The sequence below is a fragment of the Hetaerina americana genome, unplaced genomic scaffold, assembly GCF_022747635.1.
Source record: "Hetaerina americana unplaced genomic scaffold, ioHetAmer1.1.p SCAF_92, whole genome shotgun sequence".
Classification (NCBI taxonomy): domain Eukaryota; kingdom Metazoa; phylum Arthropoda; class Insecta; order Odonata; family Calopterygidae; genus Hetaerina; species Hetaerina americana.
This window is the reverse complement of record NW_027287561.1, coordinates 1,340,699-1,365,259: the sequence shown is the minus strand read 5'-3', so window position 1 is coordinate 1,365,259 and position 24,561 is coordinate 1,340,699. Positions and strand designations below refer to the sequence as shown.

General features: G+C 43.7%; 1 protein-coding gene across 1 annotated transcript in view; it reads left to right on the top strand.

The window, feature by feature from the left end:
- The window catches only part of LOC139699834 (ataxin-2 homolog), a 107,045-nt gene that overhangs the window by 40,366 nt on the left and 42,118 nt on the right, over positions 1 to 24,561 (top strand). The window contains exon 2 of the mRNA XM_071598268.1: positions 13,155 to 13,325. Within this exon, the coding sequence (XP_071454369.1) occupies positions 13,155 to 13,325 (171 nt within the window). The remainder of the gene's footprint in view (positions 1 to 13,154; positions 13,326 to 24,561) is intronic.

Genomic DNA, 24,561 nt, shown 5'->3' with positions numbered 1-24,561 from the left:
AAGAATGGACTGGGGATAGAGGCTTTGAGAAGAAGGAAGAAATTATTAATGACAGGGACTTCTCATTAAGGATGTTAAGAAAAGACTCGTAAAGCCTTTGCTATGGAGCAACCCACCAATAATATGTGTACATTTATATATATATATATATATATATATATATATATATATAATATATATATATAATATATATATAATATATATATATAATATATATATATATCCCTCCCCGAACTACAACCTTGACGTGGTGGAAGGGCTTGAGCGTTCCGATGACCACTAGAGCTGTGCTGGCGGGAGTAATAATAATTCCTCCTGGTAGGGTCACCCATGCGAGATAGGTCAAAGGTTAGGAGGCAGACGAAAGGTAGTCCACGCAGCGTCTGTTCCTCAGTGAGGCGGCTGCAATGGCGTGTGACCCCTGTGGGGCGGCCAGTAAGTGATGGTGTCACGTTAAGGAAGGAACACTATTGAGGAAGGCAAAAGGAAACCACCTCAATTATCATTTTCAAGATTAACTTGATGGACCATGCAGAGATTTTGAGTCCTGGCAAACTACGGGGCTCGGCCCAATCGGCCGTGGTGGCAAATCTTCCGCGATCGTCATCCTACGAAACCCTTGCAAGGGAAAACCAGCAGCAGCAGGACAAAGACGCAGAAAAAGAAGATCGCATTAGTTAGAATAGGAACGTGGAATGCTGGGACAATGATGACAGGAAAACTAGAGAATATTAAGCGAGAGATGGAAGGGGAAATATAGATATTTTAGGTCTATGCCAGGTGAGATCGAAAAATAGCCGTGATTACCGGAGTGTTAAGTATAGAATAAAATACAGCGGCGGGGACGAGAGCCAACGAGGGGTTGCCATTGTATTAAATGAAGAGGTAGGAAGAAGCGTAGTTAACATAGATCAGGTAACGGATAGAATACTACTAGTAGAGATAAAAGCACAACCGACGAACTTGGTTATTATTCAGGTATACATGCACCAAGCAGCCACAAGGACGAAGAGGTGGACAGGATATACAATCAGTTAGAGGACATAATCGCGTGTGTTCCTGCAGGGAAACATTTGATAGTGATGGGGGATTGCAATGCGACAGAAGGCGAAGGAAGAGATGGTGACTAGGTCGGGGACTACGGTTTAGGCACGAGGATGACCGCGGGGAGAAAGCAGTTGAGTTCTGCAGGAGACAGTGGTTAGTCATCACCAGCACTTGGTTTAGACACCACAACAGACGCAGGTAAGCATGGAAAATGCCAGGTGACTCAGAAAGGTATCAGCTAGATTATATCCTGGTTAGACACAGGTTTAGGAACAGTGTGATAAATTCGCACAGCTTCCCGGGAGCGGATGCGGACTCTGACCACAATTTATTGGTTATGATATGTAGCGTCCGTTTCAAAAAGATAAGGCAGGGGCGGCGAGTTAGAAAATGGAATGTAGAAGTATTGAATGGTTTGAATAGGAAGGAATACAAACAGGCGGTAGAGGAAATCATGGAGGATGGTAAAGAGCTAAGTACTATCGAAGAAAAATGGGAAATTTTCAAGAAAAGGTTGTCTAAAGCCGCAAAAGACACTATTGGAACCGTTAACGCTAAAAGGACTAGGAAACCATGGATCACGGATGAGATGATTACAAAGATGGATTAGCGGCGAAAATGGAAGAATATAAATACAGAATTAGGCAAATAAAGTACAAAGAATTGAACAATAAATTGAGGCGGGCAACAAATAAAGCAAAAGAAGCATGGTGGAAGACGCAGTGCGAGGCTTTGGATAGTTTGCAGAGGAAGGGTGAAATTGGTGCGCTGTAAAGCAAAGTTAAATCTTTATCGGGAAGTAAGAAAGGGAGATCAATGCTAACAGTTAGACATGAGGTGGGTAAGATAATAGTTGACGCAGGAAAGATCCAAGAGAGATGGAAGGAATATATAGAAGAACTGTATAGAAAAGAACTGAGACCAACAACGTTAGACATAGAAAAGGAACATGAGGTACAGGAATAAAGCTTAGGTCCAGGCATACTCGACGATGAGAAAAAAACGGCATTAAGGGAGATGAAACTATATACGGCCATGGGGGTGGATTACAATTTCCCGCGGAACTATTGAAAGGTTTAAGAAAATGTGGGAGGAAGAGGCTATTTGAGCTGATTCGTAGTACCTTTGAGGAAGGAATCTGCCCGGGACACTTTATGAGATCGATTTTAGTTCCTATTCCGAAAAAGGTAAAGGCTGCATCATGTGAGGACTACAGGACAATAAGTTTGATATCCCACGCAGCTAAAGTTGATCTCAGAATCATAAACAAAAGTATAGAGAGTAGGGAAATTGATTACTTGGGGGATGATTAGTTTGGGTTTAGGAAGGGGAGAACCACGCATGATGCCATTGCAGTAATGAGATCACCATCAATAGGAATATCGAAAACAATAAGTACGAATATACCTGTTTCGTAGGTTTCGAAAAAGCGTTCGATAGATTGAATTGGGGAAAACTTATGAGTATATTGAATAAAATAGGAATAGATTGGAGGGGTAGGAGGCTAATCCGCAACCTGTATATGTCTCAGACTGCTCAGGTGTATGTGGGGAACGGGGAGTCCGGATGGGCAGTTTTAGGAAGAGGTGCAAGGCAGTGTTGTCCATTATCACCGTTGCTGTTCAACCTGTATGCAGAGGAAATGATTAAAGAGGCATGGGAAGAACTTGAGGTAGGAATGAAAGTGGGCGGGGAATTCATAAAATCAGTTAGGTTCACTGATGACCAACCTTTAGTTTGTCTGTCAGCCAAGGGTTTGCAAGCATTGCTCAGTGAATTGGAAATTCAGTGTGACATGTATGGGATGAGAATCAATATTAATAAAACAAAGGTCATGCGATTTTCTAGAAAGAAAAAGGCCAAGCTTAACATTAAAATAGGAGGGCAAAAGCTAGAGCAGGTAGAACAGTTTACGTATCTCGGAAGTGTTTTGGACCAACACGGTCAAAGTAGTAGGGACGTAAGTAGAAGAATTACGCTAGGCAAAGAGGCTTTCACAAGGAGGAGGGAGTTGATGAGAGGGACGTTGAGTAAGGATATTAAGAAAAGACTCGTAAAAGCTTTGATATGGAGCGTAGCTATGTACGGTGCGGAAACGTGGTCATTGAAGCAGGAGGATAGACGTGGACTGGAGGCTTTTGAAATGTGGGTTTTGAGGAGAATGGAGGAAGTGAAATGGACAAAGAGAAAACAGATGAGGAAGTACTTGATATGGCGGGCGAAGATAGGGGTTTGTTGGGAGAAATCCTACGGAGGCAGGAAAAGTTAGTGAAGGGGGTATTGACCGGCAACGGGATGTTGAAGACTGTAATTGAGGGGAGATGTTAGGCAAAAAGGAAAGGGAAGGAGCAGGATAGGGATGTTGGACGGGATGAAGGGAGGAAGAAGGTACTCAGAGATGAAGAGGGACCTGATGTAGAGCAGGATGTGGTGTTGTGCTAGGAGTCAAAATATTTATTTAGGAGCTGTGTCCATCAAAAACCTACCTTAACGGGATGATTACCAAATAAAAATATATAAAATATACCGCTCTGTAATAAAAGTTATATATTTTGTTTAAACCTAGTTTCTTAATAGTTTTCATAGCCATAATGATCAAGGTATATGTATATATATATATATATATATATTTATGTATATACATATATAAATGGTTAAAGTGCAAACCTCTACATGTGATCTACAAATATCTCTGAGCAAACGCTCGTCGTAGAGATGGTCGCGGACTAGAGATACTATATTTGCGGGGACTACTTTGGAATATAAATGATGACAACATGCGCAGTTTAAGTGCGGGTATCCCGTTTCGTTGAAACGCTTCCTTGAGAGAGTTTCGTCAATTAGACCTTTGCAATCTCTTTCATATAACTGCGTCCATAGAATCTGCCAGCTAAGCCGTCGTCTGAAGAATGTGATCATATAAATTCAAAATTATGGGCTCTGCCGCAACTTTCACTTTATGCGCTAATTCAACTCCTTTCGGGACGATTTCCTTCGAAATCGTCGGGTAACTTCGAATTTAAGGATAATCTTAGAGCATATTTATTTGTACCTCGTTGGCACGTTTAAGGCCGCGATGAACTTTCTCTGTGGAAGAGAGACGTCGGCTTCTTCTCCTACCTTCTCACGAGGGCAAAAAATCCGTGGCTCCTCAATTGTCGTTCGTAGTTGATTGTTCGGAATTACCGAAGTTGTTTTATCCTTTGACGGGCCGCGGAGAGCCTCGGCAGAACGGGGCGAGGATGCCGTCGGGAGTCTCCCACGGTCGCGTGGGAGACTCCCTCGCCCTCTCTCCGCGAGTGCGGAGAGGGGCGAGGACAGAGAGATCGCGCCCACCCAACATAATGGAGCGCACACCATTTACGATCACGGCGTGAAAGTTTGCGTTGTTTATCTCTAGTCAGCTTGTGATTTCTTAGCGTTCATAAGGACCTACCCTCTCATACCTTCCTTTTTATGTCTCGTCGCCACCGCGATTATTGCTGGTATCGATTGGAAGTAGGCCGACTCGAATGAGAATGGATGAGCGAGTCAGTTGTCCTGACCGCGGGATGGCAAAAGCGTGGGCCCGTGATTTGACACTCGTGAGCTCGACTGCTCGAATAGGTGGCTCCTATTGCTTCACGGAGACCTTGGTCTTGTCCCAGTGCTGTCGTTGATGCATCGACGCAAGGAATCTCCCCGGATGTAACGCATCGCCTCCACCTCGAAATGTACGGACTGGTCACAAACTACGAGGTCGCTTCATTGGAGGTCTACTGTCTGCCTGATTTAGCAGCAGATCACTAGAGAGGTTATTTCGAATTCATAACTTGGACCAATGACCACTCCTCAAAAGATAGCATTCAATGAATGAATAATTTTTTCTGAGAATTTTAATAGGAATTGTGGAAGATTTTATAGGAAATCAAAAGAATATGGTTGTAATTTAGTGGAAGCATGCGATTCCTTAAGCATGATGCTGCAAGGAGACGCTTGCATCAGTATTGGGATTGATATCTTAATAGTGTTTTCAGAACTCGCGACTAGAAATATTTGCGGCGAATGAATGAGTATTTAGGAGAGGTTCCAATGAACTAAAAAAGAATAACCACTTTAATCAAAATTTACTATCAAAAAGTGATGAGAAATTAAACAGAAATTTTCTTGTGGTTTGAGGAAATTCCCCTGCACAGACTGAACACTTGGTCGTTTAAAAAGAAATAAACTTTTATTTTCCATGTTTGTTTTTTGGGATTTAATTCCAATTAGTTCAGGGACTAGTTTTCACTGCTACTGCTGTTCTTCCCGAATTGCCCCAAACGTTAGCGGCAGCAGCGTGCGCCTGAATAGGGAGGCCGATGATGGTAACCAATCGCCTTTGGGTCCCTCCTCCTCCACGGGGACGGGCGTTCTAGATATTCATTCGAATTGCGCGAAGGACTTTCACGTCCCTCACGCGGCGTGTCTTAGGCGGGAGAAAGTCCATCGCCGAGGTGTCCACGCACTTGGTCCCGATGTTGCGAAGCCAAGGGAAATAACGAAGCGCTAACGGATAGCGCGGTGGTCGAGTGGCGGGAGGGAGCCGGCCACTCGACCGCCGCGCCGTGTTGAAGGGGGGGAGGGTCCTGCGATGGGCGGTCGACGCTCCACAGTCGGCCCCTTCGTTCGATTGGTCATCAGCATCCCAGCAGAGGGCGAAATACACAGGATGGGCTCTCTTTGTTGTCCACGGGGCCTTTGTTGGAGTTTCCGGCGCCGAGTGAAAATAAATCGGTCGCCATGACTGACTTTCATTTTTCGCAACCCGAGGCTCGCACCTGTTGCTTTCCGGGGGGGGGGGGCGAGGTTGAAGATGGACGTTGCTCGGAGGAGGGTGGGGGTGACATTGCTAATTTATAACGGCTCCTCTCAAAAGTAGACGACTCTTCGATTGGAAGTTTCGTGATGTCTCCAAAACAGCCACCGAGGTCATAACGTTCTTTGACGGATTACGTGTGAATCCGCCGAGAAAATTCCAATTGTATTCCGGGCAGGAAACACGTTCTCTTCTAATCTGCCCAATGGCCTGTGTTTTGTAGCGAGCACCCGTGAGCTTCCGTTCGCAGAAATAGGCACGAGATTCCTTGATTGCTCCCTCCAAGGAGATCCACCCATATCCACGGAGCTTTTCTTGGTCAGCCATCTTCCGTGCGTAATTCGGTTGTTTTTCGCTGCACAGTGACACAGTTCATTGCTCGGAGGCTGCGCATCATAAAGTAGTCGATTTAAAAAAAGATAAATTTACGGCTGAAGGGGAATGACTTTCGCTTATTAAAATAGCTTGTGGTGTTACTTACGATACGGCGGCATCGAATGGAAAACGATCTCTCCCCTGTGATATGATAATTCCATGCTCGCGGTCCCGGGTTCAATTCGGGGCACAATGCCCTTTCCCCAGCTAAATCAAGATATCATTTCTCTTCACTTCGTGTCCTCACTCTAACATGAAAACTAATAGCGAGGAGATGCTTGCGCACGGAAATCACGAGCATTAGACTTCAATCCACATTATGACCTCCTACGCCTTGGTATCCGCGGCTCTCCTCACGACGCCGCCGCCGCTTCGGGAGGGAAACTTCAGAAGACTGCTGATTATCCGCGCCATATGCGAACTCGAGTGAGCGCGGCTGGATCAAAGAGCGGAGGCCGGCTGGTGACACCGTCGGCCACACGGCATCTCCAGGGAATGCTTGATAGCTGTGCGGGGGGAGGGAGGGGGTCCTAACTCTGCATCCGTTCGCTATGCGCAAAACACTTCGCCTACGGCGGCGATTGCAACGCGTCGCGCCTCCGACCATAGCAATCAACGGCGACTGATGCCATTAAAGGTGCGCGGGGAGGGATTCAGGATCGAAGAGAGAATGCCTGTTCTCGTCCCTATATATATATATATATATATATATAGGGACCTATTTATATACATACATATATCTCGTCCCTAAATATATACATACATAGGGACGAGAACAGTCATTCTCTCTTCGATCCTGAATCCCTCCCCGCGCACCTTTAATGGCATCAGTCGCCGTTGATTGCATGTGTGAATTTCACACGACGTCGAGCTTATTACTAGGTGAACTCTACCAACACCTACCAAACCGACCTTCGGGTTGCTGTGTTTATGGTATATTTTTTTAAGATAATCTACCGGTTAAGGTAGGTTTTTGGATGGACACAACTACCAAACAAACATTTTATTACTCCTAACAAAACACCCAATCTATCATCCTACTCTACATCAGGTCCCTCTTCATCTCTGATTACTTCCTTCCTCCCTTCATCCCGTCAAACATCCCTATCCTGTTCCTTCCCTTTCCTCGTTTGCCCAACATTCTCCCCTCTATCACAGTCTTCAACATCCCACTACCGGTCAACACCCCCTTCATCCACTTTTCCTGCCTCCATAGGATTTCACCCAGCAAACCCCTCTCTTCACCGACCATACCAAGTACTTCCTCATTTGTTTTCTTCTCTGTCCATTTCACCTTCTCGATTCTTCTCCACACCCACATTTCAAGACCCTCAAGTCTATCCTCCTGCTTCAATGACCAAGTTTCCTCGCCGTACATAGCTACGCTCCATATCAAAGTTTTTACGAGTCTTTTCTTAACATCCTCACTCAACGTCATTGTCATCAACTCCCTCCTCCTTGTGAAAGCCTCTTTGCCTAGCGCAATTCTTCTCCTTACGTCCCTACTACTTTGACCGTGTTGGTCCAAAACACTACCGAGATACGTAAACTGTTCTACCTGCTCTAGTTTTTGCCCTCCTATTTTAATGTTTAGCTTAGCCTTTTTCGCTCTAGAAAATCGCATAACCTTTGTTTTATTAATATTGATTCTCATCCCATACCTGTCGCACTGAATTTCCAATTCACTCAGCAATGCTTGCAACCCCTTGGCTGACAGACAAACTAAAGGTTGGTCATCAGTGAACCTAACTGATTTTACGAATTCCCCTCCCACTTTTATTCCTAACTCCAGCTCTTCCCATGCCTCTTTGATCATTTCCTCTGCATACAGGTTGAACAGCAACGATGATAATGGGACACCCTGCCTTACACCCCTTCCTAACACTGCCCATCCGGACTCCCCGTTTCCCACCCGCACCTGAGCAGTCTGCGACATTTACAGGTTACGGATTAGCCTCCTTTCACTCCAATCTATTCCTATTTTCTGCAATATACTCATTAGTTTTTCCCAATTCACCCTGTCAAACGCTTTTTCGAAATCCACGAAACAGGCAAATACCTCCTGGTTGTTTTCTATATTCCTCTCGATTAATAATCTCATTACTGCAATGGCATCTCGCGTAACTCTCCCCTTCTTAAACGCAAACTGATCATCCCCTAAGTAATCATTTACCCTACTATCTATCCTTTTGTTTATGATCGTAAGAACAACTTTAGCTGCGTGGGATATCAAACTTATTGTCTGTAGTCTTCACATGATGTAGCCTTTACCTTTTTCGGAATAGGAACTAGAATTGATCTAACAAAGTCTTCCGGCCAGATTCCTTCCTCATAAATACTACGAATGAGCCCATGAAGCCTCTTCCTCCCACATTTTCCTAAACATTTCAGTAGTCCCGCGGGAATGTTATCCAGCCCCACGGCCTTATTTGGTTTCATCTCCCTTAATGCCCTTTCTATCTCATCGTCTAGTACGCCTGGACCCAAGCTATCTTCCTCTACGTCATGTTCCTATTCTATGTCTAACTTTGTTCGTGTAAGTTCTTTACTATATAGTTCTTCTATGTATTCCTTCCATCTCTCTTGGATCTTTCCTGTGTCAACTATTACCTTACCCGCCTTATCTCTAACTGTTAGCATAGATCTCCCTTTCTTACTTCCCGATAAAGATTTAACTTTGCTGAACAGCGCACCGATTTCACCCTTCCTCTGCAGACTTTACATATCATCGCACTGCGTCTTCCGCCATGCTTCTTTTGCTCTATTTGTTGCCCGCCTAAATTTATTGTTCAATTCTTTGTACTTCTTTTTGCCTATTTCTGTATTTACATTCTTCAATTTTCGCCGCTCATCCATCTTTGTAATCATCTCATCTGATATCCAATGTTTCCCGGTCCTTTCCGCATTAACGGTTCCAATAGTGTGTTTTGCGGCTTTAGATAACCCTTTCTTGAAACTTGTCAATTTTTTTTCGATAGTACCTAGCTCTTTACCATCATCCATGATTTCCTCTACCGCCTGTTTTTATTCCTCCGTTTTCAAACCATTCAATGCTTTTACATTCCATTTTCTAACTCGCCGCCCCTGCCTTATCTTTTTTAAAAGGACGCTACATTTCAGGTCAGAAATTTCTTGGTCAGAGTCCGCATCCGCTCCCGGGAAGCTGTGTGAATTTATCACACTGTTCCTAAACCTGTGTCTAACCAGGATATAATCTAGCTGATACCTTTCCGAGTCACCTGGCATTTTCCATGTATACCTGCGTCTTTTGTGGTGTCTAAACCAAGTGTTGGTGATGACTAACCCCTGTCTCCTGCAGAACTCAACTGCTTTCTCCCCGCGGTCATCCTCGTGCCTAAACCGTAGTCCCCGACCTTGTCACCATCTCTTCCTTCGACTACCGTCGCATTCCAATCCCCCATCACTATCAAATGTTTCCCTGCGGGAACACACGCGATTATGTCTTCCAACTGATCGTATATCCTATCGACCTCTTCGTCCTTGTGGTTGCTCGGTGGCATGTATACCTAAATAATAACCAAGTTCGTCGGTTCTGCTTTTATCTCTAATAGTAATAATCTATTCGTTACCTGCTCTATGTTGACTACGCTTCTTCCAACCTCTACATTTAATACTATGGCAACCCCTCGTTGGCTCTCGTCCCCGCCGCTGTATATTATTCTATACTTATCACTCCGGTAATCCCCGCTATCCTTCCATCTCACCCCCCATAAACCTAAAGTATCTATTTTTCTCCCTTCCATCTCTCGCTTAACATTCTACAATTTCCCTGTCCTCATCATTGTCCTATCATTCCACGTTCCTATTCTAACTAATTTGGTCTTCTTCTTCTGCGTCTTCTGTCCTGCCTCTGCTGGTTTTCCCTTGCAAGGGTTTCGTAGGATAACGACCGCGGAAGCCAGGACTTAAAATGTCTGTATTTTCCATCATATTTTTTCTTGGGAATGATAATTGAGGTGGTTTCCCGTTGCCTTCCTCCGTAGTGTTTTTAACGTGACACCATCACTTGCTGGCCGCCCCACTGGGGTCAGACGCCATTGCAGCCGCCTCACTGAGCAACAAACGCTGCGTGGACTACCTTTCGTCTGGCTCCTAACCTTCGACCTATCTGGCATGAGTGACCCTATCAGGAGCAATAATTATTACTCCCGCCAGCACAGCTCCAGGGGCCATCGGAACGCACAAGCCCTTCCACCACGTCAAGGTTCTAGTCCGGGGAGTTATAACATTAACAGTCCGGGAAGGGGTTATGGTTATATATATATATATACATATATGTATATATATGTATGTAATATATGTAGATGTATATATATATATATACACACGAGGGTCATCCGGAAAGTAGTACCCGTTCGTGAAATAAAGACACAAAAGTAAATATTAACAAACATAAAAAAATTTATTTGAAAGAGGATACTTTAAACTACTTCTCAACATAATCTCCAAGCAAATTAAGGCATTTGTCATAACGTGTGACAAGTTTCTGTATTCCTGCTGCATAGTCCTTCGCCGCCAGCTCATTGAGATACGCGAGGGACCCATCTTGCACAAATTTTTGCATAATGCAGATGGTGTTTAACAATTTCATGAACAATTGTTCGAGAAACATTGGGAAAATGCTCACAGATGTCATCAATTGTGACGCGCCGATCGTTCCTCACGAATTCGTCAACTGAGCTCACCAGTTGGTCTGTAATGACAGACGGTCTCCCCGAACGCTCATCGTCGTGTGTGTTCCCCCTCCCCATGTTGAAGTTGCGACACCACCGCCGAACAGACGACTCGTCCATTACATTGTCTCCATACACCTCCTTTAATTGGCGATGAATATCACATGGGCGAACGTTTCTTGCATTGAGGAATTTAATCACTGCCCTCACTTCACAACTGGCGGCGTTCTCAATTTTTTTAAACATTGTAAACAATCACAGAAACAACACAGGCAATGCTAGCGTCACGCAACTTGGCTCAGAGAAGGCAGACAAGCCACTGAAGCTATCTGCCCTCGTCCAGCGGCTACTCGCGTCGTCAGCACTTCATGCGGCACGAACGGGTACTACTTTCCGGATGACCCTCGTGTGTATATATATATATATATATATATATATATATATATATATATGGGAGATGAAACTAAATAAGGCCGTGGGGGTAGATAACATTCCCGTGGAACTTTTAAAATGTTTAGGAAAATGTGGGAGGAAGAGGCTATATGGGCTTATCCGTAGCATTTATGAGGAGGGAATCTGGCCGGAAGACTTTGTGAGAGCAGTTTTAGTTCCGATTCCGAAAAAGGTAAAGGCCACGTCATGTGAGGACTATAGGACAATTAGTTTGATATCCCACGCAGCTAAAGTTGTTCTCAGGATCATAAACAAACGGATAGAGAGTAGGGCAAATGATTACTTAGGGGATGATCAGTTTGGGTTTAGGAAGGGGAGAGGTACGCGTGATGCCATTGCAGTAATGAGATTATTAATCGAGAGGAATATAGAACACAACCAGGAGGTATTTGCCTGTTTCGTAGATTTCGAAAAAGCGTTTGATAGAGTGAATTGGGAAAAACTAATGAGTATATTGCAGAAAATAGGAATAGATTGGAGGGAAAGGAGGCTAATCCGCAACCTGTACATGTCTCAGACTGCTCAGGTGCGGGTGGGAAACGGGGAGTCAGGATGGGCAGTGTTAGGAAGGGGTGTAAGGCAGGGTTGCCCATTATCACCGTTGCTGTTCAACCTGTATGCAGAGGAAATGATCAAAGAGGCATGGGAAGAACTAGAGGTAGGAATGAAAGTGGGCGGGGAATTCGTAAAATCAGTTAGGTTTGCTGATGACCAACCTTTAGTTTGTCAGTCAGCCAAGGGGCTGCAAGCATTGCTGAGTGAATTGGAAATTCAGTGCGACAGGTATGGGATGAGAATCAACATTAATAAAACAAAGGTCATGCGATTTTCTAGAAAGAAAAAGGCCAAGCTTAACATTAAAATAGGAGGGCAAAAACTAGAGCAGGTAGAACAGTTTACGTATCTCGGTAGTGTTTTGGACCAACACGGTCAAAGTAGTAGGGACGTAAGGAGAAGAATTGCGCTAGGCAAAGAGGCTTTCACGAGGAGGAGGGAGTTGATGACGGGGACTTTGAGTAAGGATGTTAAGAAAAGACTCGTAAAAACTTTGATTTGGAGCGTAGCTATGTACGGCGCGGAAACGTGGTCATTGAAGCAGGAGGATAGACGTAGACTGGAGGCTTTTGAAATGTGGGTGTGGAGAAGAATGGAGAAGGTGAAATGGACAGAGAAGAAAACAAACGAAGAAGTACTTGGTATGGTGGGCAAAGAGAGTGGTTTGTTGGGAGAAATCTTATAGAGGCAGGAAAAGTGGATGAAGGGGGTGTTGACCGGCAGTGGGATGTTGAAGACTGTGATAGAGGGTAGAATGTTGGGCAAAAGAGGAAAGGGAAGGAACAGGATAGGGATGTTGGACGGGATGAAGGGAGGAAGAAAGTACTCAGAGATGAAGAGGGACCTGGTGTAGAGTAGAATTTAGGGTTGTGTTTTGTTAGTAGTCACAAAATATTTGTTTGGTAGTTGTGTCCATCGAAAAACCTACCTTAACCGGTAGATTACCTTAAAAAAAAAAAAAAAAAAAAAAAAATATATATATATATATATATATATATATATATATATATATATATATATATATATATATATATATATATATAATGGCGAACAAATATTCATTCAGAGAAGAGATCCTATTTCGATCTGAATGAATTCGTATATATGTATTAACTTAGGTCATAGTATTGTAGTACTCTCATTTTTTCTGATCATACTAGATCTAAATTGTTTATGGCTTTCCCTCGGCACAGGCGTACCAGAAGCCGCGCTCCACGGCCGTGCAGGTGGCGCGCATCGCCGGCGTGACCCTGGTGGCCGCCAGCGCCATCCTGGGCACCTTCCTCCTCGCTGCTGCCTGGATCACCGCCAGGAACTCCTGCTCGCACCACGTCATCGTCCCGATGCAGCCCGGCCACTCACAGGTAGGGGTCACGCCTCGTGTCCTTTGCTCTCCGGCGGAGACGCCGAGAGGTGTAATCGTGAGCCAAGGTCAACGGAATGGGAACGAATCAAAATATAATCCTGCCAAGTTTTGCGGCGAGATGAAGCTTTCAGGCTCAAACCCATTAAGCGCAATTCGTATCGGCGAATAGAATTTAGTACTTTGAAATATGAGTTGATAAAGGAGGTTTTCGGCTTTTAGCAGCAATGTACACACTAAATGAGAATGTTATCTTTCCTTGGCGTCATTTTAGTCGTGGCCACAAGGAATCACCGATCGTAATCTTATTACGACAAATAAAGTTACGAATGATGTCGTTCGGCCAGCAGGTCATTAAACAACTCGCTATTGATCTTCTGTGAGAACGATACAGGCTACGGAATATGCACGAAAGTTATCGGCAACGCCAATCGTGTTACTGAACCTGTTGATATGACCAGAGTCCCTCTCCGTATCCTTCAACGAGAACCCTTGTTTTAAAAATTATCCTTTTGTCATAGTTCACTCGTCATATTCATCTCTCAATTATAAATGTTTGAATATGAGAGAATTATGAAGCATGGATCGTTCATGAAATTTAAGGTTCATATAAATTAAAAAAGCAGATATTAAAAGTGTTAATGTTAACGGTAATATTGCTATTATTTGGTTGTCTCCCGTTGAAATAACTTTTGGATGGACAGACTTCAGTACACCTACATTTCTTAGTCTTTCTTGAGAAGGCGCAACCCGACACCCCACTCCTCAATCAACACCTTCAGCTGTCTGCGCACATCGAATCTCCATTCATTCCGCCCGCTCTTTCCTCCTTTGCCTCTCTTATTCTCCCCTCGATTCGCCCATTCGCCCGCCCTTTCTCCTCCTCTTCCCGGCCTCCTCCGGAGTCCTCTCAGCGGCGAGCACCTTCTTCTCCTCCACCACACTCTTTCTTCATTTATTTACCGCCCTTCTGCGCACCCATATCTAATACACCTTCAATCCACGCCTCCCATCATCCTGCTTCAATGACCACGTTTCCGCTCTCTTCAACACCCCTCCATATCGGAGCTTTTACTCGTCTTTTCTCATGACTCCGTTTCAGGCTCAGTACAATTGTGCCCTCGTGCAGGCATCCATTCACGACCAGCGTGGTGCACTGGCACCGATATATCTGGGATTTATGGGTTCTGTGTGGGGGCCAGGACGGAGAGACAATTGCATAGTTTTTTTAAGTTATTAAAATAACTAGATGTAAATATCAGTTTCATTTGTGAAAGAGAGTGTGGGGGAGCTCCAAATTATTTGGATTTGTGAACTGAGATCAGTCGGAGGAAGTTTGATTTCCCCAAATTCAGGAAAGAGTGCTGCACCGGCCAAGCGATACGCTTCAAGTGAAGACACCACATTTTGTAGAGACGCAAGCACGCCTTCCACCCAGAGACACGCGGATCATGCAGCATTCCCATGGCAACCGCAAACATGCTCGAGGAACTCCAGACTACAAGCGCAATAAACTTATACTCAGCACATTTGGTGGACTCACCCTACGCACGGAAACAAGCACTCCCAGCTAGGACAGGCATTTATTCGATGTTGCCACTAATGAAAATATAAAACACTAAAATACAGGCTTGAGTCATTAATGTACATTACGAATAGAAGTGGCTCTATTACACTTCCCTGAGGGACGCCCGAAATTACATCTACCTCCGTTCAGCACTAACCATCGATGATGAATACGATTTGCTTGTTATATGACGAAAAGTCTTTTGCACAATTCATCATTTTCTCATTGCTACCATTTCGATTAGGCTTGTGTAATAATTTTTTGTGTGTGACTAAATCTTAAATTCCAAATACACTGCGTCCACATGTATTTACCCGATTAAGGGATATCGTGAATAAAAATACCCAATTGGGTTTCCCAAGATCGCTCTTCTGAAATTCGTGTTGGGTATGGATTGTATCTCACTGCTGATGAGAAATCTCATAAAGTTACTTGCAAGAATTTCGTGAGGTGCCCCCTTCGACTTTCATCCCTGTCTCCATTACTTTCCAGACCCCTGCCCTCCACACACACACGTGGAAAAACACGGTCGATAATGGACACCCCTTTGATACTCCGCATACCGGCTCTGTGCTGTCCAACTCTTCGTTGAAAACATTAATATATCGCAAAGCGATTGGAAGCAATAAAATATACGCCCAACTATTTCTAGAGAAGAGAAGTTCGTTGAGGTCAGTGGGGTGAAAGAGTACCTAATCTGGCAGTAATAAATACGGGTTTACGAAATGCTAGTTGGATAAGGTGTAAGGTATTGGTGGTGTGAATCATATTACCTAAATTACCGCGCTATATTTTCCGACAAAATTAGCACAATACGAATGCAGTATTTTGAAAGTCAATCTCAACAAAACAACGCACTTTGTTTTGAATGAAAATCTTTCATAGAACGAAAGGCTTTGCGTTGCGAATCGATATCCTACGCATAAGATGGTATATTTTCCAAAGATATTGTCCATCGATTGAGCTGCCTTTAAAAACATTCTTCTTTTTCAATTATTTGAGAAGGGAGCGACACAACAAATCTATTTCAAGCCAACTGAAATGGACGAAGCCAAATGAAAAGGTTGGGACAGCGTTGAATGTAAACAGGACTGCCGTGGTGTGAAGTCTTAAACCTCGGGCCGACCTTCCCGCAGTGGCGCCGTGATCCCGGTGCGCGTCGGATGCACTATCTCCCGAGTGGCGCGCCATTAGTCGGGTCATCTGCAAATGCATACCCTGCACATCTTGAAGGAGCTCGAGGCACATGGAGAATGGTGTCGAGGCCATCCAGTGCTGAAGATAGCCAGCGGGTGCATTTCACACATGAGAGGCGGGTGTGCGTGTGCTCCGGCCAAGCTGCCTCGATAGATCGACAGAAGCGTACCGAGGCTAATATTTATGGAAGAAACCCTTGGAATGTTTATTTACATACGGTAATAACTTCCTTGCCAATTTACCCGAGGCTTTCATTGTGAATCCACAGATACCCATGGCAGTTAGGAAGGGAATAGACGGTGACATTGCTGCGCAGGTTTCCGGTGGAAAGTGAGGCGCAGATTTAAGGGATGGGATCCATCTAATGCCGTTCATTTTCGCCCGGGAAGGTTGTTTTTCCCCAAAGCTCCAAGCAGAGGCAGCAGAATCGATCGAATCATTGCCGTGGAGGCACGAATGGCATCGTCGAGAGCACGGGGGAGTAAGGGGGGGGGCGACACATCGCGGGCGAGGGGGGGGGGTTGCCGTCGGATTGGTTGCCAGGCGCGCCGGGGAAAGTGGGCCAGCCAGATGCCGATGCGGCTGCTGTCCTCGCGCACCGAGTTATGGCGTCATCCTCCAAATAAATGCGTTTCCTTCTTCGAATTTTATGCTTATATTGCATCTAGTCCTCTCGTCGTTGCAGTTGAATGCGATAAACAACTGCTTCGTACAACATTATTTCTTAAAATAGGTATTTCAATTGATATATATATATATATATATATATATATAATATATATCAATTATATCTATATACATATATATATATATATATTTGTATATATATATATATATATATATATATATATATATATATAAAATATCTTCGAAATGGAACGCTCATCGGCGACACACAAATATATAAAAACACAGATGTAGATTTTTAGAATATAGAGACACAAAGAAAGGACACTCACAATTTGTTATTTTACGTTTCGACAGCACGGCTGTCGTCTTCAGAATCTGATTCTGAAGACGACAGCCGTGCTGTCGAAACGTAAAATAACAAATTGTGAGTTTCCTTTCTTTGTGTCTCTATATTCTAAAAATCTACATCTGTGTTTATATATATATATATATATATATATCTATATATATATATATATATATATATATATATATATATATATATATATATATATATAACCATAAACACAGTAATCAACCCGAAGGTCGGTTTAGTAGGTTATGGTAGAGATCACCCAGTTCTAAGCCCTATACGGCGTGTGAAAATTCACACATCAGGGTAGGGGAGACTGTTCCTTTCCCTGTGCCGGTTATGGTTTCCCAGGAAGACCTGATACCCGAGAAATCACTTTAGCTTTGGTGGAGCTGCAAGTGCCCTGACTGCCTTGCCCGGGAATCGAACCCGGGACCCTCCGGTCAGCAGTCCAACGCTCCACTCACTGGACTACCGCGACCCACATATATATAAATATATATTATATATATAATTATATATATATTATATATATAATTATATATATATTATTATATATACCACGATTGTACGGAAAAACTCACACGAGCGGCACAATAATGGGCTGACACAATATAACACAAATAGGATAGAATAGCAACATTTAAAAGGACACTCACACGGTAAATTGTTCGAGCTTTCGGCCCTCTCAGAGGCCTTCTTCAAGAGAGACTGAAAATATGCTGTTGCTGCTGAGAGGGGAAAGAGGTATGGGTGGGGAGGGGAGGTGTGGAGGAAATGCTGGGAGGGAAATTAAAAATGGCGGTTAAGGGTGGGAATTTTGAAAGAACGGAAAGGTAATATGTAGGCGGATTCACGAGTTCTCACCTCTATATTGGTGGATGAATCGGGTAGGGATTCTAGGATGCTGAGAGCAAAACACTGGTCGAATGAAAGGTTGTGGGAATTGGCGTGTGAAGGGATAGGAAGAGAAGAGAGTGAGGCAGAATTGCAAGAGTACCGGTGATTTTTCATTCGGATGGATAAGGGGGTAATGCATTCGCCTATGTAAAAGGAAGTGCAATGTTTGCATGATAAAAGATAAATTATAATTTTTGAGAGACAATTAGCGTGAGAACGAGGTGAGGGGGCAATGAGGGGATGTAGGGAGAGGGGAGTAGGCATAATAAGAGGACAGGTTTAACATCGGGGGCTGTTGCAAGTTGGGGAAATATTGGGAAATTTGTCACGGGGGGGCGCCAAAAGGTTGGTGGATCTCAGAATGTTTTTGAGATTGGCGGGTCGTCTGTATACGGTAGTTGGGCATTGGGGTAGTAAGGATGAGGTCGCGTCATTGTCATCTAAAATAGGAAACAGTTCTTTAAGGGAGGTTTTCAGTCTTTCTGATCCGGGGAAATAGGTGCTGGAAAGGTCGAGTCCTGCGTCAGATGTGGGCTTGTTTTTATGTGGTCGCGTGGAGCGGTGGATTTATTTTTGTAAGAGTTTTTCTGGGTAACTGGGTTTGAGGAGTGCAAGATGTAGATTGTCGAGGTATTTGTTGAGAGTGGCTGTGGTGTTGCAAATTCAATATTGCAATATATATACATACGAGGGTCATCCGGAAAGTAGTACCCGTTCGTGCCGCATGAAGTGCTGACGACGCGAGTAGCCGCTGGACGAGGTCAGATAGCTTCAGTGGCTTGTCTGCCTTCTCTGAGCCAAGTTGCGTGACGCTAGCATTGCCTGTGTTGTTTCTGTGATTGTTTACAATGTTTAAAAAAATTGAGAACGCCGCCAGTTGTGAAGTGAGGGCAGTGATTAAATTCCTCAATGCAAGAAACGTTCGCCCATGTGATATTCATCGCCAATTAAAGGAGGTGTATGGAGACAATGTAATGGACGAGTCGTCTGTTCGGCGGTGGTGTCGCAACTTCAACATGGGGAGGGGGAACACACACGACGATGAGCGTTCGGGGAGACCGTCTGTCATTACAGACCAACTGGTGAGCTCAGTTGACGAATTCGTGAGGAACGATCGGCGCGTCACAATTGATGACATCTGTGAGCATTTTCCCAATGTTTCTCGAACAATTGTTCATGAAATTGTTAAACACCATCTGCATTATGCAAAAATTTGTGCAAGATGGGTCCCTCGCGTATCTCAATGAGCTGGCGGCGAAGGACTATGCAGCAGGAATACAGAAACTTGTCACACGTTATGACAAATGCCTTAATTTGCTTGGAGATTATGTTGAGAAGTAGTTTAAAGTATCCTCTTTCAAATAAATTTTTTTATGTTTGTTAATATTTACTTTTGTGTCTTTATTTCACGAACGGGTACTACTTTCCGGATGACCCTCGTGTATATATATATATTTAGGTAATCTACCGGTTAAATGGGAATGTTATCTACCCCCACGGCCTTATTTAGTTTCATCTCCCTTAATGCCTTTTCTACCTCATTGTCTAGTATGCCTGGACCTAAGCTATCTTCCTCTACGTCATGTTCCATTTATATGCCTAACTTTCTTGGTCTAAGCTCTTTACCATACAGTTCTTCTATATATTCCTTCCATCTCTCTTGGATCTTTCCTGCGTCAACGATTACCTTACCCGCCTTATCTCTAACTGCTATCGTTGATCTCCCTTTCTTACTTCCCGATAAAGATAGTCCGCTTCTGTACAGCGCACCTATTTCACCCTTCCTCTGCAGACTGTCCATATGCTCGCACTCCGTCTTCCACCATGCTTCTTTTGCTTTATTTGATGCCCGCCTCAATTTATTGTTTAATTCTTTGTACTTCATTTTGCCTAATTCCGTAATTACATTCTTTCATTTTCTCCACTCATCCATCTTTGTAATTATCTCATCCGTGATCCAATTTTGCATAGTCATTTTCGCATCAACAGTTCCAATAGTGTCTTTTGCGGTTTTAGACAACCCTTTCTTGATACTTTCCCATTTTTCTTCGATAGTACTTAGCTCTTTACCATCCTCCATGATTTCCTCAACTGCCTGTTTTTATTCCTTCCTTTTCAAACCATTCAATGCTTCTACATTCCATTTTCTAACTCGCCGCCCTTGCCTTATCTTTTTGAAACGGACGCTACATATCATAACCAATAAATTGTGGTCAGAGTCCGCATCCGCTCCCGGGAAGCTGTGCGAATTTATCACACTGTTCCTAAACCTGTGTCTAACCAGGATATAATCTAGCTGATACCTTTCTGAGTCACCTGGCATTTTCCATGCTTACCTGCGTCTGTTGTGGTGTCTAAACCAAGTGCTGGTGATGACTAACCACTGTCTCCTGCAGAACTCAACTGCTTTCTCCCCGCGGTCATTCCTCGTGCCTAAACCGTAGTCCCCGACCTCGTCACCATCTCTTCCTTCGCCTACCGTCGCATTCCAATCCCCCATCACTATCAAATGTTTCCCTGCAGGAACACACGCGATTATTTCCTCTAACTGATCGTGTATCCTGCCCACCTCTTCTTCCTTGTGGTTGCTCGGTGGCATGTATAGTATACCTGAATAATAACCAAGTTCGTCGGTTGTGCTTTTATCTCCACTAGTATTATTCTATCCGTTACCTGATCTATGTTGACTACCCTTCTTCCTACCTCTTCATTTAGTGCTATGGCTTCATTTAGTATTATTCTATACTTATCACTCCAGTAATCCCCGGTATCTTTCCATCTCACCTCGCATAGACCTAAAGTATCTATATTTCCCCTTCCTATCTCCTGCTTAACATTCTCCAATTTCCCTGTCCTCTTTATTGTCCCTACATTCCACGATCCTATTCTAACTAATTTGGTCTTCTTCTCCTGCGTCTTCTGTCCTGCTGCTGCTGGTTTTCCCATGTATATATATATATATATATATAGAAAATATATATATCTATATATATGTATATATATGTATGTATATATATATGTATATATATATATATATATATATATATATATATATATATATATATATATATTTGTAGTGTATAACACTTAGGACTAGTGGACAAAGACAAAAACACAGAAACACATAAAAGAAACTTACTATTTTTCGAATTTTCGGTGGTCGTAGCCACCTTCATCAAGGAAGAGAGGGATAGAACTCTTTCTTGATTAAGGTGGCTGCGGCCACCGAAAATTCGAAACTTAGTGAGTCTCTTTTTAGTGTGTTTCTGTGTTTTTGTCTGGGCCCACTATTGCTAAGTGTTATACATTATTATTCACGTCCGTGAGACTTTCAAAAAGTGTTTAATATATCTGTATATACGAGGGTCATCCGGAAAGTAGTACCCGTTCGTGAAATAAAGACACAAAAGTAAATATTAAGAAACATAAGAAATTTTATTTGAAAGAGGATACTTTAAACTACTTCTCAACATAATCTCCAAGCAAATTAAGGCATTTGTCATAACGTGTGACAAGTTTCTGTATTCCTACTGCATAGTCCTTCGCCGCCAGCTCATTGAGATACGCGAGGGACCCATCTTGCACAAATTTTTGCATAATGCAGATGGTGTTTAACAATTTCATGAACAATTGTTCGAGAAACATTGGGAAAATGCTCACAGATGTCATCAATTGTGACGCGCCGATCGTTCCTCACGAATTCGTCAACTGAGCTCACCAGTTGGTCTGTAATGACAGACGGTCTCCCCGAACGCTCATCGTCGTGTGTGTTCCCCCTCCCCATGTTGAAGTTGCGACACCACCGCCGAACAGACGACTCGTCCATTACATTGTCTCCATACACCTCCTTTAATTGGCGATGAATATCACATGGGCGAACGTTTCTTGCATTGAGGAATTTAATCACTGCCCTCACTTCACAACTGGCGGCGTTCTCAATTTTTTTAAACATTGTAAACAATCACAGAAACAACACAGGCAATGCTAGCGTCACGCAACTTGGCTCAGAGAAGGCAGACAAGCCACTGAAGCTATCTGACCTCGTCCAGCGGCTACTCGCGTCGTCAGCACTTCATGCGGCACGAACGGGTACTACTTTCCGGATGACCCTCGTATATATGTATATATATACCTGTATATATATATATATATATATATATATATATATATATATATATATATAAATATATATATATATATATATATATGCATATATATAATATATATGGTGTATTTTGATATTTTTTCTGCTGGTGAAGAGGTTTTGAATAGACACAGTCCACACAACGGTACGAAGATATATTCCCTAGCCTCTCCTTATGAAGCACAGCCTGACTTCCAACGCTACAATTAGCCCCTCTTCAATTCCACAATTTTTCTTCCCCCCTACAATGCATCCAGTATCCGATTTCTTTACTTTTCCGTCCCTCTATCCTCAAGGCCATTTTCTGTGAAATTTCACAAACGAAACGAAAGTGTAAAAATGTAAATATTTGCTCTAGTTCCGCGATCCCCGCAGTCATATCCTCTGCCACATTAGTACAATGCTTCCTCAATCAATGCAAGTGCATCGAAATGGTGTCGGATGCACAGGAGAAGACGAACAGATACGGGTGAATGAATAATAGCGGGGGAGGATGGAAGAATTGGATCCCCGGGGGCGTGTCGCCACACCCCGCGGCCGGTAATCGGTTTCGACACCGTCTACGTACCTCCCGCCCTCGGCGAAGGAGAACAGACGCACCCCGGCGCCCAAACCCACCCGACGCTCATATGCAAGGAGGAGGGCGTCTCGGAAGGATGCCCACCCTCATCTTAGCAGCAAGCAGCAGCCTTTGCATCGCCCCCCCCATTTCATTTGGGATATCAGGTGTGAATCCTAAATCTAGGGGCCGATAGGGAAACCATGTGATCCCGAGTGCTGGATGCGCGCCGACCGTCAGATGTATAATCGCCATGGCGAGAAAGTATTATGTATTTTAAGCGACAGTAACCTTGGTTTTTTTTTACTACGGCAGAGTAGGCTTATTAATTTCTCAGGTGAAGCAACGGATCGATGAACACGTAAGGTTTAACGCGAGGTGAGGAAAGGCAGAGCTTTAATCATAGCGAGAGAAATTTGATGTCTTCCGCCCGAGTGTAGTTTTAATTCTTGTGCAGTGACTTTTCTTCTATCAAATTATTCAAAACAGATTTCGGAGGTTTGTGGAGATGAGTTCACATTTCTTGGTTTGTTACTGAATTTCATGACAAAGAACATCATGTTTTTAAAGCCCATGCCTCGTCGGTGGGCTCGTTAAGAGTCCATTTTGGCATCTAAACACTACGAGAGATATCCTGCCAGTGCAATATTGTGTTTGGTGATTGTAGGGATTTGGGAATGCCTTTTGCTAAACGGATTCCTTTGCCTGCATTCATGCAGTGGGGAAATCGTAGGTCGTTTGCCAAACCTTGACAAAAGGTGTCACCCTTACTCACTACATAAAAAACACCAAACGGTAATGGAGCCAGCACAAATTAAAGCGTGCCGACAAATACTATTTGTGCGATAAAAAGTCTATTGATAAAAAGATAAACTTAAAATAATATGAAACTCTGAGGTATTGAATTTATCGTAAATATAAAAAAACTAAACACAACTACAAACCTGTCTTAAATCGATTAATGAAAAGGATTAATGTTCGAAAAACTACAAAAGAGAGAAATTCTATATACTACAAGATAAAGAGTGTAAAATAATTGATAAGAAATACTATCAGAACTAATAAATCAAAGCCAATTCTAAAAAAATGGAAATATTCAACCAAACTACCGAATGAAGTATAAGTAAACTCAAAAACCACGCAGTGTACAAGCTACCTCTTCTTAGCTCCGCACAACTGCGTAGTGAGTCCAAACTCCATCTGCCTTTCCATTGGGTGCCTTACACGCAGGCACCCGCAGGCATGCCCTAGTGCGGAGGGCAATCCGCTCTCCGTGATTTCTCGGAGAAAACGAAAATTAAATGCGGTTGGAAATTGCCGTGGCCGATTTTAGTGTGGCGGGAGGCGTCGAATGGGGACGGGAGGGCTTGGACGCCTCTCTCTCTCTCTCCGGATTGCCCTCGGAATGTCGGGGGGCGGACGGGGGAGGAAGAGCCCCCTCTCCAGCGAATCCTCTCACGGGTTGGCTCGCGCGAGGACATGAAGGACGACCTGCTCACTTGAACAGGGCGTGCTTAATTTGAAAGCATTGAAAAGGTCGAGGAACTCTTTTCAGGCCGAATAAAGTCAAAGCTTTCTGTTGTCACTCGGAGGAGCAATCATTTCTATCGAGGGAGGAGAATATTTTCCGCTTCAGCGCGCATGGCACCGCTGATAGGTTGTGCCTGCTGCCGTCCAGGAACAAATCACTCGGAGCGGCCAACACTGTAGTTTGTATCTGTCCCTCGATTCTCGCAATTTCCCATCGAAAGGATGAAGAGGTCACCTGGCACACACGTTTATTGGTGTTTAATATGTTTATCATCAATCAGGAGAATGATATCATGAGTCGGAACCCGAATCCCTCGGTCGAGTTCAGGCAGCTTGACAGGCAGGCCCTAACGCATCG